Genomic DNA, 18,114 nt, shown 5'->3' on the forward strand with positions numbered 1-18,114 from the left:
TGAAATCGCTGTATAATAAGAAAATATTTTGCTTTAATATACATTATTTATTGTTATTATAGACAAAAAAAAAATACCTAGAGCCTCATAATATGAATCTTCTGACCATCCATGGGGATCAAACATATCCTGTAAACAGAGGACAGAGACGTCAGAAAACGGATGGAAGTTCCCTCCCTGGCCTTCAATCTCTGCTGGATCTCTGTGCAAAAAGTCCTTCAGTTACTGGCCATGGAATGTTTGCCTGTAACTTACCAAAGTGTGTCAAGCAAGGGTCTAGTATACATTCTGAGTATAATAAAAGCTTCCAACACAAAATCTTGTAAAAAAGATCCATTTAAATTTTTCTTTTCTGCCAGGCCACAACTTCCCCACTTGTCAGCTTTTTGGCAGAAAACATGCAGTTTTTGGCATGGGTTTTTTGTATTGAAATTCATGTTGGTGTGTGAGGTTTCCAGAGCATACACAAATTTGCATATGAATGTGAATATTACTGCGGCAAATGCAAAGCGGAACCCTGCCTTAGAACTGCTGGACGAGGCTGACTCGTCCATACCCCTTTCAGCTATTTTTTCCTGGACGAGTCAGGTTATTATTATTATTTATATAGCTCCTTGCCCACCCATCAGGATAAATCGGGGTAAGGTTCCATATATTACATGATGCATACAGACAGTGTTCTCCCCATGCTCTTTTAGCCGCGTGCACCACCCAGCCAGTTTTGGTGACCACCCGGCTGTCATCAGCTCACTTCCTATTCTATAAGCAGAGATGCACACAGAAGCACCGGCCCTGCAATCTCTCATCTCACCCGGCTACTATTTCATGCCACCTTGCTGGAAAACATTTCTGGGGAGAACACTGTAGACACAGGACTATGGTGGGATTAGATTGTGAGCCCCTCTGAGGGACAGCTAGTGACAAGACCATATACTCTGCCCAGTGCTGTGGAAGATGTCAGCCCCATATAAATACTAAATAATAACAATAAAAGATTGAGAAGCTGAGGAAAACCAGTTTGCATATCTTAGGGCCCTTTTCCATGACAATCGCAATCACAAACGCCAGAGATTGCGATTTTTCATTTATTTTGTTATGCGATTGTGATTTTTCATTTGCATTGCATTATCACTCTAAAAATTGAGCCAGAAAGCGACTGCGATTTGCAAATTGAATCACTGTAGTGGAAAATACTTCTCATGATTTCTATGGTAAAGTAGCAACCCTAGCGAAGGCCCCGAGAGTGATATTTTTGTGTGCTCCGAGGGCAATTACAGATGAAACTAGGGCATTTTTACCTTAAGGGTAAAGAGAGGACTACACACACTGACAGATTACCAATCTATCTTGACCGATTTTTAGAAGAGATTGGTGAAATATTAGATGGAAACAGATTGTATTTCTGTACGGTAGAGCCAGTTTGGTAATGGATCTGATTACCAAAAAATAAACCAAACAACTATCAGTCAGAAAGGTACATTTTTTTAGGACGGTCATTACTGTGCATTCTGATGGAGTTCCTGGGTCAGGAGACTGGCCCTACTTTCTGATAGAATATTTGCATATAGCGTATCTGATATAACATTTCATCTGAAACTGGTCTCTGCTATGGGAAGACAACTTACCTTGGGATAATTCGTTCCGAGTTCATCAATAGAACAGAACTGAATGAGTTTTTCATATATACTAGGAAAGAGGGGGGGACAAAAAACACATTTCAGTAAGCAAAATGGAAGACTGTTGTACATCTAGTCGTAGTATACATCATCCAACAACAGAACTATTCACAGTTAAACTCCTGAAAAAAAGCAAACACTGTCTGAGCAAAGCAAACAAAACCAAAACACCTTTCCGACCTATTTCCACTGCACGCGGATTCTGGATGCAGAAAACGGACTCCAATGAATGCCTATGGGAAAATCTGCATCAGAAAAATCACATTTAGTGGAAACAGGCCCATAGACATTCATTTGAGTCAGTTTTTTTGCATCCAGAATCTGCGTGTCGTGGAAACAGGCCCTTACTCCTGCTGTCTACATATCTCAGATTGCTGAACACAAGGAGAAGTTTAAACTATATGAGTGACTCTTTGTTCTGAACATAACTCATCACTGGTTGATGGCATTGCCAGAGGGACAGTAGATCTTCACCAACTCCTAGGAATATGCAGTATTCTTACAGTTGGAGGGACCTCCCTGATAGCACAAACTGTACATTTAAATGTGAAAATCCACACTGACTTAAAGAGGAACTCCAGTGAAAATAAGGTAATAAAAAGGGCTTTATTTTTACAATAATTATGTATAAATGATTTAGTCAGTGTTTGCTCATTGTAAAAGCTTTCTTCTCCCTGATTTACAGTCTGACATTTATCACATGGTGACATTTTTACTGCTGACAGGTGATGTCGCTGCTGCTTGCTTTTTATACAATACAATAATACAATAACATTTCTATAGTGCTTTTCTCCCATAGGACTCAAAGCGCTTAGGCTCTCTCAGATTCAGTGATTGGCAGTTGGAAACAGCTGTAAACAGCTATTTCCCACAATGTAACAAGGTTCACAGATAAGAAACTGCCAGGAGTACCATGGTCCTCAGAGTTTCTTGTGGGAGGGGTTTCACCACAATATCAGCCATACAGCGCCCCCTGATGGTCTATTCGAGAAAAGGAATAGACTTCTCATGGGAAAGGGGGTATCAGCTACTGATTGGGATGAAGTTCAATTCTTGGTCGGAGTTTCTCTTTAAGCATCACGGCTATATTAATTGTGCAACTAACAACAATTTGTTAAATGTAATTCTCCCTTGGGACTCATGGGAACCGCTTGATAAATTTCAACTTGTAGCCAGTAATACATTTCAAAAAAGCCTTAGTTGCATTAATTAAGGCCCCATTCACACTTGCGGTTCGAGTCCGCAAGTGTCCGGGGGTCGCAAAGAGACTGTACTGGTCTCTGCGGTGGCCACAAGTTGCGGATCCGGAATATATCAGTTCCGGCTACAATAAAGTAGTCAGTTCCGGCTACAATAAAGTAGCCGGAACTAGATACATTGCAGTGCCAGAAAGGCACCGCAAGCATGGTGGATACCGGCGTGTAGTCCGGGCCCCCCAAGTAGCATAGGACCGGTGCTGGAAGCATCCGGTCCTATTGCCAGTGTGATGAGAAACATCCGTTTCTCACTGCACAGCATGGCCGCATGTTCGGGTCAGGATCTGGCCCGGGTGCGTGGGCCGGATGACCGGACCCGAAAAATAGCGCATGTTGGAAAACTGTCCGGATCCGATCCGGCTCCGTTCTGTACGGAACGTACGCATGTGAACGTCCGCATAGACTTTGCATTGCTATGCAGAACGTACATTCCGTTTGTACAGTATACGGTCCGGATCAGATCAGGAGGATCCGGACAGCGAACGCTAATGTGAACCGGGCCTTACTGGTCAGGAATCTGAACTCTGGGCTGCACTAGTCTTCATTAGAGAGAGCAAAAGGTGCTTTCCCTACTTGCAAGAGTAAATACCTGCACAGAGCAGGGGCAATTTTTGCTCAATTACCACACAAGTCTTGAAAGAGTCTGTTAAGATCAGTGAGGGTTGTGGGGAATCATCAAATCCGAATGCTAGCAATACTCCCAACACCACATACTCAAACTACCATATACTTTTCAAGCCTTAAAGAGACACTTAAGCAAAAAGAAAAAAAAATGATATAATTAATTGTATGTGTAGTATGGATAATTTAAGGATAATTTATAGAACATTAGTAGCAAAGAAAATAGTCTCATTTTTATTTTCAGTTATATAGCTTGTTTTTATAACATTGCACCATTCTCTAAAATTTGCAGTTTACACATTACACTCTGAATTTTAAACTATGAAATAGCACAGAGCCAGTTACCCTTTGCACATCCCTACAGTAAAATGTTATGTGAAGTTGTCTTTCATCATTTCTTTGATGTATAAGTGCTTCAGAAAATAGCATTGCTCTCTGACTAAATTAGTCGGAGAGCTCAGAGAAGCCCTTTTGCATAGATAAGTGAAGTTTCTTAACTCTTCCTGTACTGGAAACAATCTGGGACTCATATCTTTGCTACTAATGATCTATTTCTTAGCTGTACTACACATACACGTCATTATATTATAAGTTTATTTTCATTTCAGATTCACTTTAAAATGTGACAGTCTTATGAGGAATATTGGATCTATAAATATCCCAAAACAGCCTGTCTACAAATCATCTACTTGTAATATTCAGCAGAAACAATATATAGCAGTATTGCGTGTAGAAACTACATAATGAATGCCATTTTCCTAACAGGCAAAGGGAATGACAAGAATCTGGATCTTCACAAATACCAACAGCACCCACTTCCTGTGCACCGGTTAGAGATGTCCCTCTCTGCCAGCCTCACCTTGGGTTCCGGAACTCTTTCTTCTTCTGGATAATCTGGTTCATATCTGTCCCCTCCTTCAGCTTCCTCTCATACAATTTATGAATTTTCTCCTAAAGTTTGGAAAGAAGAGTTATTTGAATTCTTAAATAACAGCAGCATTATTAAAGTGGAATGTAATAAAAAGATGCTAGATGATGTGTCAGACTGCAGCTGTTAAGGTATACATGCAGGAGCTGGCATATCCTTTGACTTAATGTTAAATGGAACAATAAAGGATTTCAAAGTTTCTGAACCGCAGGGTCCCTTTATCAAGGCAAAACACGTTCTAGGCGGCAGCCTGTCCACTGCAGCGCTTGGCATAGGCTTATTACAGCTAAATGGGCTGAATGCAGCTGTAAAGGCAGGAGCAGCACTGTGTCCCTAGCTGGCATATGATGTGTCCCTAGCTGGCATATGATGTGTCCCTAGTCGGCATATGATGTCAGAAGGGGCCATGCCTTTGATGTGATTAAAGACAATGTACTGCATGCACAACGAACATCGCCTCCTGTCACACACTCCGCACTATACACACTGTGTACCCAGCAACCCACTCCAGATGCTTAGAACCTACACTCCCCATCACTGCACAGACACTCCACCCTACTGCCAGCTCTATGCTATGCCTAATATATAATGGCCTGTGATCACTGGACACTATGATCAGACAGAGACAGAAGGTAAAAGGCAGCAGCACAGCACTCTGCAAAAAAATACACTTGGAACCACACCTCGCATCTCAAAACTCTTTCCATCATCACGGTCCACAGTGTACTTTAAAGTGGTCTGAAACTCTGCCATAACATTCAATAAAAATGTGTTTTCCTACTTTGTATTACTCATACAGTTATCATATTTCCTTTTGTGCACACGCAATATTGTCTGTTAACAAATTACATGCTTCCAAAGTGTAGTTTATCTTTCCCTGAAACCTGCCATTGCATTTTATTATTTTTCTGTTATAACTGCTTTTTATTATATATGAAAATCTTCTAATGAGCTATTCTGAACACTGTGTGTGCTGGAAGCAGAGATAGTTTCTCAGAGAGTGTTTGTTTACATTCCAGTGTTGATACATTTGTGTTTAACAAGTAAAAAAGATACTGTTATCTACAGTTTGGATTCGGATGTGAAGCTGAATAGCAGGACAAAGTGCTTTGTTTAACCATTTCAATGATGCTCTGCTAGAATTTTTTTCTGGGATAGTAGCTTTCAAGCTGTGAAGAATCTTTTAGAGCAAAGTAGAAATGCTGACTTTCAGACCACTTTAAAGCTAGTGGAAATAATGAAATACAAATGAACCAGATACTTACCTAAGGAGAGGGAAGGCTCTGGGTATCTGCTCTCTGTATAGAGCCCTGCTGCTCCACTCGTGGTCCGCTTGTTGCAGCGTTGGCTCCCCATTAGAATCCCCGCCGAAGGAGGCTTCGGAAGTCTTCGAGAGCTCGAGCGCTCCCAAAGACGGACGACTGTGCTCGCGAGTGCGAAAGAGAGGGCACACGTGCATGCGCAGTATGGAGCCGTCCGTCATACAGAGCATTATAGCTCCTAAAAACTTCCGCAGCTTCCTTCGGCGATGGAAAGCTGTATTTGACCAATTTGGTAGAATACTGCTATGGGGGAGCCAGCGCTGGAACGGGGACCGAGAGAGGAGCAGGAAGGAGCTATAGCACCCAGAGCCTTCCCTCTTAGGTAAGAATCTGGTTCATTTTTCTTTTTTAGATTCCCATTCACTTTAAAAGGACAACTGAAGCGAGAGGGATATGGAGGCTGCCATATTTATTTCCTTTTAAGCAATACCAGTTACCTGGCTGTCCTGTTGATCCTCTGCCTCTAATACTTATAGCTATAGACCCTGATCAAGCAAGCAGCAGGTCAGGTGTTTCTGACAGATTAGCTGCATGCCTGTTTCTGGTGTGATTCAGACACTACCGCAGCCAAACAGCTCAGCTGGGCTGACAGGCATCTGGTATGGTTTAAAAGGAAATAAACATGGCAGCCTCCATATCACTTTGATTACAGTTTTCCTTTAAAGAGAAACTGTACTGTGAAATCTTACATAAATAAATGTACCGGCCTGTTTGTTGTCTTCTCCTAGCCCCCTCTGACATTTTCCCTCCTCCTGCTGCTTTCTTGGTGCTAAAATCACTGTTTTATTCATTGTATTTGTAAACAATGAAGATGGCCGCCAAACAGGAAATACATCATCAGAGCAGGTGCCTGTTTGCAGAGGCTCCTCTCAAACGTGACTTGACCGCTGTAATATTTCTCCAGCTTGTTGCCTTGGCTGCTTGCCTGGGCTTTGAACTGATCTTTCTGCACTCACAGCTGTTCACAAGGTCACAGAAAGGCTGGCTGTGGGCAGAGACGCTGGCTGTGACTCATACACACAGCACACACACAGAGCCTGCAGGGGGCGTGGGGGAGGCGTGCATAACTTCTCCCTATCACAGCAGAGGCAGTGCATTCCTCTCTGGGCTGACAAGGCTCGACAAAGGAAAAAAGATTAGATATAATACAGAGACTGTGCAACTAGGAAAGGCTGTAGTAACACAGACCACATTAGAACAGATATAGGAACTTATAGGACAGAAGAAATAAGGCTGAAAATTTTGACAGCAGGAACACAGCTCAGTATCACAATATTACAATTGAAGAAGATAGAGTAATAGGCTTATAAATGTAGAAAAACACACTACAAAAGAACAGCAAGAATGTATCACTGCAGAGAATCTGACCAGACTCCATGTATAGCCCTGAGTGCCTTTACACATAACTCCGGCAAATGAAGAGAAAGATCTGCACCACCCTCAGAAAAGCTTAGTCTGTTTTATTGGAAAAAAACATACAAATTTAAAAAGAACTTTAAGGCTGGACAGTCCACTGTTTCGGGCTCCTGCCCATCTTCATGCTGCCTAGTTCTGAAGTAACATACAAAAACACCAACATATATACAGAGAAACAACCAATCACTGAGTATATACTAATTAGAGGACCTGATGGGAAACAGCCTATTTACATATCTAGTCACACCTCCAACTCCCCCAGTTGGTGTTTTTGTATGTTACTTCAGAACTAGGCAGCATGAAGATGGGCAGGAGCCCGAAACAGTGGACTGTCCTGCCTTAAAGTTCTTTTTAAATTTGTATGTTTTTTTCCAATAAAACAGACTAAGCTTTTCTGAAGGTGGTGCGGATCTTTCTCTTCATTTGCCACAGTTTGAGTCCCATGGTGTCCGGGACTATTAGATCTGCACACCTGACCATCTGGAATTGATGGAAGCCAAGCAAGTGCGACTCCACACTCAAATTTACACATAACTCCTTCAGTCATCAATCTTACTTGCTGAGCTGCTTTCTGCACTTCACAAAATGCCAGACAGCGGGCAGCTCTGTGCAGCCATCGTGTTTATGTGTAAGCAGTGACATCATTTCACACAAGTGCTAAAGAGAATGGCTTATAAGGCAAGCCAATGACTACATACAGTATACATATCACATTTCCCAAACAGTCACTCGGAACACTCAACCAATGCTGATGCTCAGCTGAAGGATGCCCATTTATAAGTAAGTGGCAGTCTGCTAATCAGGGATGGACAATACGATGTAAATAATTTAGAGTGGATGCAGAATTATGCAACTTTTGAATGCAAATTTATGCAGCGTGAAAATGGACCAATTGCATTTTACCTTAGCAGGATTTGACTGAATCAATTTGCATTAAAATTTGCATGCTCATTGACCATCCCTTCTGCTAACAAATCACTATTTTTTTGTTTCACAGTTAAAAAAAAAGAAAATAAAAAAAAAATACATCAGATTGTCCACCTTTAGATGGCAAGATTTATAAGATTTTTTTTTTTTGTTAGGGTGTTATGCTGGGCATACACAGTGCAATTCTGCTCCGGAATTGAGCCGCTGGCTCGTTGCTGGGGTGTCCCCGCTCGTCCGCGTGGATCGATTCCCGCTCGTCCCCTTCCTTATCTGCGCTTCGTTTCTTCCATCGTTCGCTCGCGGGGATCGAGCGCAGTATCGATCTGGCGCAGTGATCGGACACGTTGGATGATATCAATCGAGCCATCAGCGGCTCGATTGATAATAAAAAGAGGGCCGTGTATGCCCAGCATTACTCTGTGCTTTGCTAGTCTGCTACAATCACTTCATATGACAACCCACAGACACATTTACCTAAATGGGGTAAAAGATTGCCGGTCATACCAGTTGCATCTCACTAGAACAAGAAGGTCTCTTTCCCACAGATAGATGAAGTGTTTCTCTATCGAGCAAGTTCAGCTGCCAGGAAGGGATAAACAATGAGATGCAAATATTTCCATGTTCATGCAGGATTATGTAAATGGTTATGCAGATATATGCAGCTTAAAAATGGACCAATCAATTTAAACCTGGGTGGGTCATGATTGGTCGACTTTCAATCCGCATATGTTTGCATAAAAATTAACATAATTGTTATAATTTAAGTAGGCCTCAGTTACTTGGCCTGAGTTTTATGTAAAAGGTTTGTCCGCAGTGTATGCCTTTAAAATAGACAGAGGCATCTCAGGGTCTGCGTGTAGCAGAAGATACACGCAGATACTGAGAACATGTTCCTAAGAGAAGGCCATCGGTTTACTCTGACCTCCACTTACAGGACAGGAACAGTAAACATTGGCCATATTTACTAAACATTCACATTCCCGCATCTGGGTCAAGTGCCTCATCGATTATTAATCGAGTAGGTGTGTATGATGACACCACAAGTGAGTCCACCAATAGACTTATCTAGGGGGTGGTGAAGATGATGTCATATTTAACTCTTTCCTAACCGGTATTAAATCTGGAGCGAGCAATGGAGAACTCACTTCTGCTTCTTCCTTCTGCACTAGCTCGCAAGGCCGACTGGGACCTAAGCATGTTCGTCCTTTCTGTAATCTGATATAATGTATGCTGTACATATGTAGTTTAGTGTAACGTAGTTAGGAAGAAGGTACCTGATTGACTTCAAGAGGGAGTCTACTCATGAGCTTGTAACGCAACATGAAGATTGGCATGGCTAGGATATGATGAATGTATCTATCTGTATTCCTGTTTCCTGAATAAATAACGTGAACATTGAAAAAGCCTGAGGAAGTCTATCTCCTGTTTGCTGTGTGGAGAGTCAAGTGATCTCACAGTCTGTGAGACGATGGTGTCGAAGCAAGGTGATAAGAACAGTTTATAACAGTGGTGCCGTTAAACCCTTCCCTGTTTAGCAAAACAGGCAGACGGGCCGGGGCCGAAAAAGAAGTTTTCAAGATATTCCACAGCAAGACAAGCGGAATAGACGGACGCAGACGGTAAAGCTTATCAAGCTGATACTGATAAGTGGTGTGGGAAGTGTGCGGGAGCCAAGCACACTACAGCAATTCGAAAAATCAGCGGCGAAACTCTTGGACGTTACACTGTAACTGCATGTGCACACGGTTACAAGCCTAAAAACCTGGGTCAGAAGGAACTCTCCGAGGCTACGGCTGCTCGCAACTGCCGCTGGAGATTGATCCGCTGTGGGGGAAGGTGGATGCCCCCCACTGACGTTCCGGTGTCCACAGAGGTTTCGTGGGAAAAGTTGCGGAATGCTGGTGAATTGCGAAGAATCTGCTGCTCAGGCAAGTTTGTTTACGTTGTTGTATGGCCTTATCTGTGTTGTATTTGGGTATTATAACAAGGAGAGGTTAATGTGTTAATGTGTACGTTCTGTGTTAATTGCAGCATGGTGGCTGCGGGCTTCTCATCTCTCCCATGCATGGTGGGAGGGGGGAGTCTGGTTTATGTGCTTGGTTTTTTTTTTTCTTCAGTTTCAAGCTTCCTGTGTTGTGTATTTACGGAGTGGTTATCTCTGCATTTGTCTCAAGCATGTTTGTGCTGGAAAGCAGTTTTTTTCCTCTCTTCTCTTCTCTCCATGTCTCTACAGAGGCTGGGAAGAATGTCCAGATAGAGCAGGGGGGGGGGTCCCCCGCGGCAGAGGGAAACCAGCAGGGGTAGCAGAGTAGACAGGAGAGAAGTAAGTTTTTCTTCGGTGAGCTGGCGTTTTTTCCCGAGCCCGATGAGGGTGTTTTTTTTTCCCTCTCTGTCCATCATGGAAAGCGTAGGGAGATAAGTAGGCTTATCTCGTCCCAGTCAGAGCTGCTTCAAAGGCTTTAAATGTCGGTATCTGTTATGTTGTGTAGCCAGCTCGTCTGTTGTTCGTCTCAGTAATAGCGCTGTAATAGTTCTGAGTTATGGCTGAGATAAGCTGCAGATGAGTTGTGGAGAGAGGGGATAGAGGGAGAGAGGAGGAAAGCGAGTGTCTTTCTGTTTGTGAGATGTTCTGCACGTCTCTCGCATTTCCAGTCGGTGCTGCTGCTAACATGTTTTTTCAATGTCTGTATTGTGTTGAAGTTCGAGCTGGGTTGTTAACAGTTAAACCAGTTACAGTGGTTTGGAGTCGTATAGCTCGCTCGGGCGGTTCTTAGTTATGTCTGTGATAGAGTGAGAAAGATTCCTACGTCTCTGGGGATCCGTATGTCTGATTGCAGTTCGGATTACAGCTGAGACGTGAAGGAATGCTGAGGCTGATTTTTGTGCACTGTGGATAGATGCTGTGTGTGACTAGGCATAAAAAAAAAATGTATGTTCTATTTGATTGTGTTCTTTCCTAAGGTTTATAGGAACGAGAGGCTGCTATGGGAGCAGCCATCTTAGCTGGCAATCCAGGACTCAAAATGGCGGCAGTGGAGAGAGCCCGCCCCCGTGAGTCATGGCCCCCACACGTCATGGCAGGGGGGAGGAGGGGCTGGGGGATCCACGTCACGTCAGGCTGTGCTCGCGGCTCCGGGCAGAGCAGCTGAAAGGGAGAGGGGGAGAGATACGGAGACATGCTACTGTGTGTCTCGGGTTTCAACGTATTTCCCCAGAGTTTTTCCCAGAGTCCATGGAAAGGAATGCCAGAATAGGAAGTGTTTCCCAGCTCGGTGCAGGGACACACGGAGCAGTACAGATCGGAAATGGGTCTGTACTGTGTTGCTTATGGGATTATTCCTGTAAGTGGGGCACCTTAATGGGTGGTGCAGCATGAGTTCCCAATAGAGTATAGGGGGGGACAGTGCATCAAGGGGGTGCCGGAGGTGGAAAAAAGGGAGTTGACCAATCCGGGTTTTTTTCCGGTTTTTTGTCGTGGACAGGGCCAGAGCTGGACTGAGAGGTCTATGCTGGGCTGTTTTGTGTGCGTTTTTTTCGTCCACTGATTGGTCAAATATGTTTTTTCCAGCTCCTATCAATTGTAGCACATAGAACAAGGACTGACAACAGTTCATGGGGCAATTATATAGATGATAGAATTGCCGTTTACAGAGTGACAGTGTATCAGTACGCTGTTTGCCATGTGACTACCTTCCATGTGGGCATTCAGGGATCTGCATACAGGCATGTGACGCTGGTATGCTTAGCCCTGCACCCTGTGTAGTTTAAGTGCAAAGTGCTCCTTCCTACAGGGAGGCAGCCAGTTTTTTTTGGTAGTTTAGGTGGTGGCACGGCAAACATTGGTCAGAGGGTACAACACACAGAACTTCTAGCAGAGCTGGTATCGCGATGAAGTTCTAGATAAGTAAATGCGATAATGAGTAAGAGCATTGCAGGCTCACCTGCAAAGCAGCATCAGGTGTGGCATCCGTAATCTGTGCATGCGACGGCCGCGCATGGACAGATAAGGGGGGATGTGGAGTGAGCTGCAATGGGGTGAGAGCTTCCAAAGGTGAAGCGAGCTTCCATAGGTGAAGTCCGCGGGAGCATATTTTAAACAGGTAAGTACTGAGGATAGTACTGAGGTAGGGGGGTGAAGTTTAACTCCAATCTACCAATAAGAGTAAACAGAGTTCAGGAGAACCATAAAGCAACGAGATCAATTACGATATATATTGATCAATTTAAAGTGTAAAGAGTACAAGCCGCAGGGCGAATCCCAAATCATTAATAAGAATTGATTTGTTTGTATTTCGATTTCAGGTGTTTGGCAATATGGAATTGAGACCGCTGCAGTGCTGGCAGCAAAGATGGAGATGTCAGTCGGATAAGCGAAAGGTTCCAGATGCCAATCTAAGCTTGGAGGAACACGAGATTCCTGAAATCGGAAAGAGACTAAAACACGAGATTCCTGAAATTGGAAAGAGACTAAACCACGAGATTCCTGAAATCGGAAAGAGACTAACAAAACTGTCGGAGCAAAGCATAATGCAAAGTGCTAATGTTTTTCTTTCCCAGGGTGGTGCTTTTATAATGAAGTGTACCATGCTGATGGTGATCCTAGGTTGCCATTCCGTCCTAGGAGAACGAAGAGAGGACATTCTCATGTATAATAAGGGGTTAATGAGAATGCAAGGCCCAAGCATGTTAATGTTGGGTGACAAAGGTACTGATCCTTTCACACCTCCCTCCGCTTGGCACAGATGGACCATGCAGGGACGGAGGAAAAGAGCACTTGTGCCAGGAGAAAGCAAATTTCATGGCACAAGGTGGGTGAAAGGTCTGAAGGGTCAAGTGTGCGGGCAGTGGGAATTTAATGGCAGTGTAAATCTGCTATTGAATGCCACACTCCCAGAATCAATGCACCGATCCAAAGGTTTGTTAAAAGGTACATTGCAGTACAATGGGTACATGCAAAAGGTGGAGTGTGTGATTCAGGGGTACCTTGTCTTGGTTATGCAGAGTGAGATGGGTCCAGATTGGAGAGGAACGAGCAGGAGGCGTCAATTCTCTTACCAGAGAGACGCAGGGGACAACATCACACTCTGGAGCTACCAACAGAGAGTGCCTCTGAAACAACTATACACACGTAAATCAAACACTGTGAGATATATATGGGTGGGTATGGTCCAAATCAAACAAAAACTGCTCAGACTATTTTTAAGAAAATATCTACACAAACTTTTATTAATCACTGTATCAAAAACAATTTAAAAATGTGAGCCTCCCGAGCCTCCCCAAAGAAGCACCCACCCCACCTAACAAGCCCCTCCCCTACAGCCTTCAATTACCCTCATCCAATAGCTAGCCCCTATTTGACCTGTAATCAAAAAGATGAAGTGAAGCATGTGCACCTGCCCCACTGCAAAAATTCAAACACCAGTGTACCCGTCTGGGCTCAGACTCCTAATGTATATATGAAAGTTCCAATTATGGGACAAGCGGATAGTTCAATAATGATGCAATATCTTCAAATGATGGTAGGTTGATTCATATATTCCTAGTGTGTAAGCCACAGATAGGGACATTAAGTCAGCAGATGTATAGGCCAGGGTCATCTTATCCAATAGAGAAAGGTAAGGCAAGGAAATCCAACAAGAGTAGTAAGCCACAATAGCATAAGCCTCTGGTTCAAGCAGCAGAGGTAGACATCCATGCGTACAAATTCTCCCTCATAGGGTAATGCATGTAATTCTCATTGCCTCAGCACAATTCAATCAGGTTAATGCAGCACAAGCAACACAGCAAGCAGGCCACCAGCACAGTAGAATCCGTTTGGCAGCAGCAGCAGCACAAAAAAGAAGAGAGCAAGCAAGCCTTAAGTAACATGGATTGTTCTTACATATGCTGTAGCTCCTCTCTAGGATCAACCAGAAGTTGCCCGCCAGATGGCCTCAATAATCTGTAGCTGGATAATCATTGCAGGCTGGTCTTCGGCTGGGGCTAGTGGATGCTGGATGAGGCTGCCGGGTGGACTAGATGCCCAGATGTACGGCCATTGGCCAGGCAAATCACAGGTGCGTGGTGCGGGGAGGCCGGGACGCAGCACATGCGTCCTCGACCGGTTTCGCCGGACTACCGGCTTCCTCTGGAGGTATGACACTTCCTGTGTCGCCTCCTATTTATTCCCCCCGAGGTCCCGGCAAGGGCAGAGAGGCCAAGCCACGCCCGCCCCCACCGGCGGCCAATGCCGGGCGGGAGGGCGGAGCCGGCCGACACCACGGGCAGGCACCAGTCATCCACCCGAAGCGTCAGCACGGCACCGCCCACCCGCCTGAACACCCGCCGGGCGACGGGGCGGGGCAGGCAGACACCACGCGAAAGTCGCCAAGCAACCAACACGGCGCGTCCGCCAAGCCCCGCCCCCACGCCCAGACATGCCGCCGGAGGGGGCGGGCGAGGACGAGCACAACACCAGCCCCACCAGACCAGGAAGGGAAACAGCACAGGGGCGGCATCAGGTAAACAAATCTCAGATCCTCCCAAATGCAGCATACAGAACATTAAATCTCAGGTTCTACAATAACACAATACCTAAAACCCATTATATAGTGACAGTGGAAAGGGTCCTGTCTATATTGAATCAAACACCCAGGAGCTCAACATAAATCGCGGCTCATATTAACATAAGTCGCGCATGTAAACATTCCTGGTATAAGGGCAAACATCAGCCCATAATATGGCAAATACCTATACAGCGATCACACATCTAGATGTCTGGCGATGTGCGGCAGGAAAACCCCCCATCCACGGGGTCGGCCAAGCATGCCACAGATACCAGATTAGCTATAGATCCCACAAGCCCATCAGAGTGGTAAAAACGAAGCATAACTAGTATGCTCGTTCAGACCAGGGGGCCTGGTAGCCTCAAGTTCGAAAATCCAGCGTGACTCCTTTTGCAGTAATAGGCGATCCATGTCCCCACCTCTAATGGAGGCATGGATCCGATCAAGGCCTACAAACCGCATTGCGGTAGGGCTACCCGCATGCATAGTTTTAAAGTGCCTGGCTACCGGAGTGAAACTGGAAAGGCTTATACTTTTCACATTGGTCACATGTTCAGAAATCCGTGAACACAGTTCACGTTTGGTTTTACCTATATAAAATGCACCGCAAGGGCACAGAAGAAGATACACTACCAAAGTGGTATTGCAATTAACATAATGTGCCAATTCCCAGTTTCTACCATCCGGCAGCCTGACACTTTTTCCCACCTGTATATACCTGCACATGGTGCAGCCACCACAGGTGTAAGTGCCTGTCACTTTACAATGTTTAGATCCAATAGAAGGATCCGAAAAGTGGCTACCAACCACCCTATCTCTCAAAGAAGGAGCCCGTCTAAAAGAAAATAAGGTTTGGTAGGAATGATTTTGTTCAATCTGGAATCATTGGTCAAAATATGCCAATGTTTCTCAATTATGTGGGCAACCATGCAGGGACGGAGGAAAAGAGCACTTGTGCCAGGAGAAAGCAAATTTCATGGCACAATGTGGGTAAAAGGTCTGAAGGGTCAAGTGTGCGGGCAGTGGGAATTTAATGGCAGTGTAAATCTGCTATTGAATGCCACACTCCCAGAATCGATGCACCGATCCAAAGGTTTGTTAAAAGGTACATTGCAGTATAATGGGTACATGCAAAAGGTGGAGTGTGTGATTCAGGGGTACCTTGTCTTGGTTATGCAGAGTGAGATGGTTCCAGATTGGAGAGGAACGAGCAGGAGGCGTCAATTATCTTACCAGAGAGACGCAGGGGACAACATCACACTCTGGAGCTACCAACAGAGAGTGCCTCTGAAACAACTATACACACGTAAAGGCTGGAAAGCCGAGGGTGGGTGGTTCTCGAAACAAGAAGTAACAATCGAGATCAAGCCACATTTCCAGGTGACAAAGAGGGTGGGGAGAGCGGTCCCGGGGGAGGGAAAGCCCACACAGGGAACCCCATTCACACCACACGGGTCACAACAGGGGACGATATTACACAGTCCATATGCAGCCGCTTATCCTCATGATAGTTGGGTAAGTGATGAGGTACTCTTAATCGAAAGATTGCAGAGAGTACAGTCTTCCCGACCTCAGGTACATATTGTGCCTCAGGACATAAGGGGGGAAGAGGTCCAATCAGGACAGCTGGGGACATATTTTGTCAGCGAGAGATTGGACAAGGGGAGGTATATTAATTTTTCTGGAGAAGGATCTTTTGCATGGCAGCTTCGAGATGTTTGGGTGAACAAATGGAAACGGTGCAACATTCCTTTAGGCACCGCTACTTCCTTAGTTCCCACCTCAACCCGTGTCTTACACCAGGACCTGAGAGGTCAACCTTTTTTGGTGCTAGATGGGGAGGTGAAGCAAGTAGAGTTGTCCTCATGCGGGCAATTCTTGCAGAAGTATCTGCGTTGGCCGGGGCAAGCCAAATTTAGTGAAGAAGCCTGCAGGCTCAATAACGCAGAAGGCGAGGCTACCATTCAAAAGATCCACCCTGAAGCCCAACCGATAGTTCCGGTGGCTGAAGGAAAGGTTTGGTTTTTTAACATAAGGTCTAGTGATACATTCAAGGTATATTCTCATAATTGTTCCGATAAGGGGGAGTTTCCAAGGGGAACATATTGTGTGAGTGGAGATCCCATATGGATCCTGTCATCCAGGTTTGATGACGTTGTTTCTCAAATTGTTAAGAGAACTCTGAAGGTCAAAGCTTCACGGGTAGTTCCCGTCCTGAAAGAGAACACGACATGGGACAAAGGGGAACAGGTTTTGATCCAAGACGACCACATTTTGTTACAAAGGTTAAACAAACAGTACACTAAGTTAGAGGTAAGATTTCACCATGATACAGGTGATCTTCACGAGGTAGAACACAAAAATGAGCAGGTGAGTTCCAGTCTGCCCTGGTGGACAAAGGTTCCGGTGATGTTCCAGGGACACTCGGACGGGGCATCTGCAGTTCCAAAGTTCTTTCTACACCCACTGGTCGTCTGGATGGGGATGACAACTTTAGGCATCATTATCCAGGTGAGGTTGCGGGTTAAAATTACGTAAAATAAATTAACCTGGTCCAGAGATTGGTGCCTCATAAACAATCTCCGGAACCAATAGCTTAAATTAAGGGATATACAGGGTTACGGGTATAGGTTTAGTAGTACCTGTGATGGAGCTGATTGTATAAAGGCGCTCTTTTAGAAGGCACCTGGCACTGCTCCGTTTTGTAACAACCAAACGCGTTTCACTTTTCTGTGGTCATGCAAGTTTGTGAGTGATACGCAAGTGACGCAAATGCTGAGCATGTGGTATTGAGGGACTTAGAAGTAGGGCCTCCCCAGAGAGCCTGGTTACAGGAAGACCAAGAGGTCTTGCTCTCTCTCTTCCAGGGGTAACCGCCTAGAGCAGAGAAGTTGTGTGAGCACGAACATCGAAAAGTGAAACATACAAGAAAGAAACCAGGTACTGGGAGGTTCAGACGCTGGGATCTGCGGGTCAAGCCGTTTTAGGGGGGATTGTTATAATTTAAGTAGGCCTCAGTTACTTGGCCTGAGTTTTATGTAAAAGGCTTGTCCGCAGTGTATGCCTTTAAAATAGACAGAGGCATCTCAGGGTCTGCGTGTAGCAGAAGATACACGCAGATACTGAGAACATGTTCCTAAGAGAAGGCCATCGGTTTACTCTGACCTCCACTTACAGGACAGGAACAGTAAACATTGGCCATATTTACTAAACATTCACATTCCCGCATCTGGGTCAAGTGCCTCATCGATTATTAATCAAGTAGGTGTGTATGATGACACCACAAGTGAGTCCACCAATAGACTTATCTAGGGGGTGGCGAAGATGATGTCATATTTAACTCTTTCCTAACCGGTATTAAATCTGGAGCGAGCAATGGAGAACTCACTTCTGCTTCTTCCTTCTGCACTAGCTCGCAAGGCC

At 44.8% G+C, this 18,114-nt stretch overlaps 1 protein-coding gene across 1 annotated transcript in view; it reads right to left on the minus strand.

Moving 5' to 3' along the window:
* The window catches only part of SAP30BP (SAP30 binding protein), a 127,977-nt gene that overhangs the window by 20,573 nt on the left and 89,290 nt on the right, over nucleotides 1-18,114 (minus strand). Inside the window, exons 6-8 of the mRNA XM_068264122.1 lie at nucleotides 4,413-4,504; nucleotides 1,626-1,686; nucleotides 78-129 (exon numbers count right to left, since the gene is read on the minus strand). Coding sequence (XP_068120223.1) covers nucleotides 78-129; nucleotides 1,626-1,686; nucleotides 4,413-4,504 — 205 coding nt within the window. The remainder of the gene's footprint in view (nucleotides 1-77; nucleotides 130-1,625; nucleotides 1,687-4,412; nucleotides 4,505-18,114) is intronic.

This window comes from Hyperolius riggenbachi, chromosome 12 (assembly GCF_040937935.1).
Source record: "Hyperolius riggenbachi isolate aHypRig1 chromosome 12, aHypRig1.pri, whole genome shotgun sequence".
Taxonomy (NCBI): Eukaryota; Metazoa; Chordata; class Amphibia; order Anura; family Hyperoliidae; genus Hyperolius; species Hyperolius riggenbachi.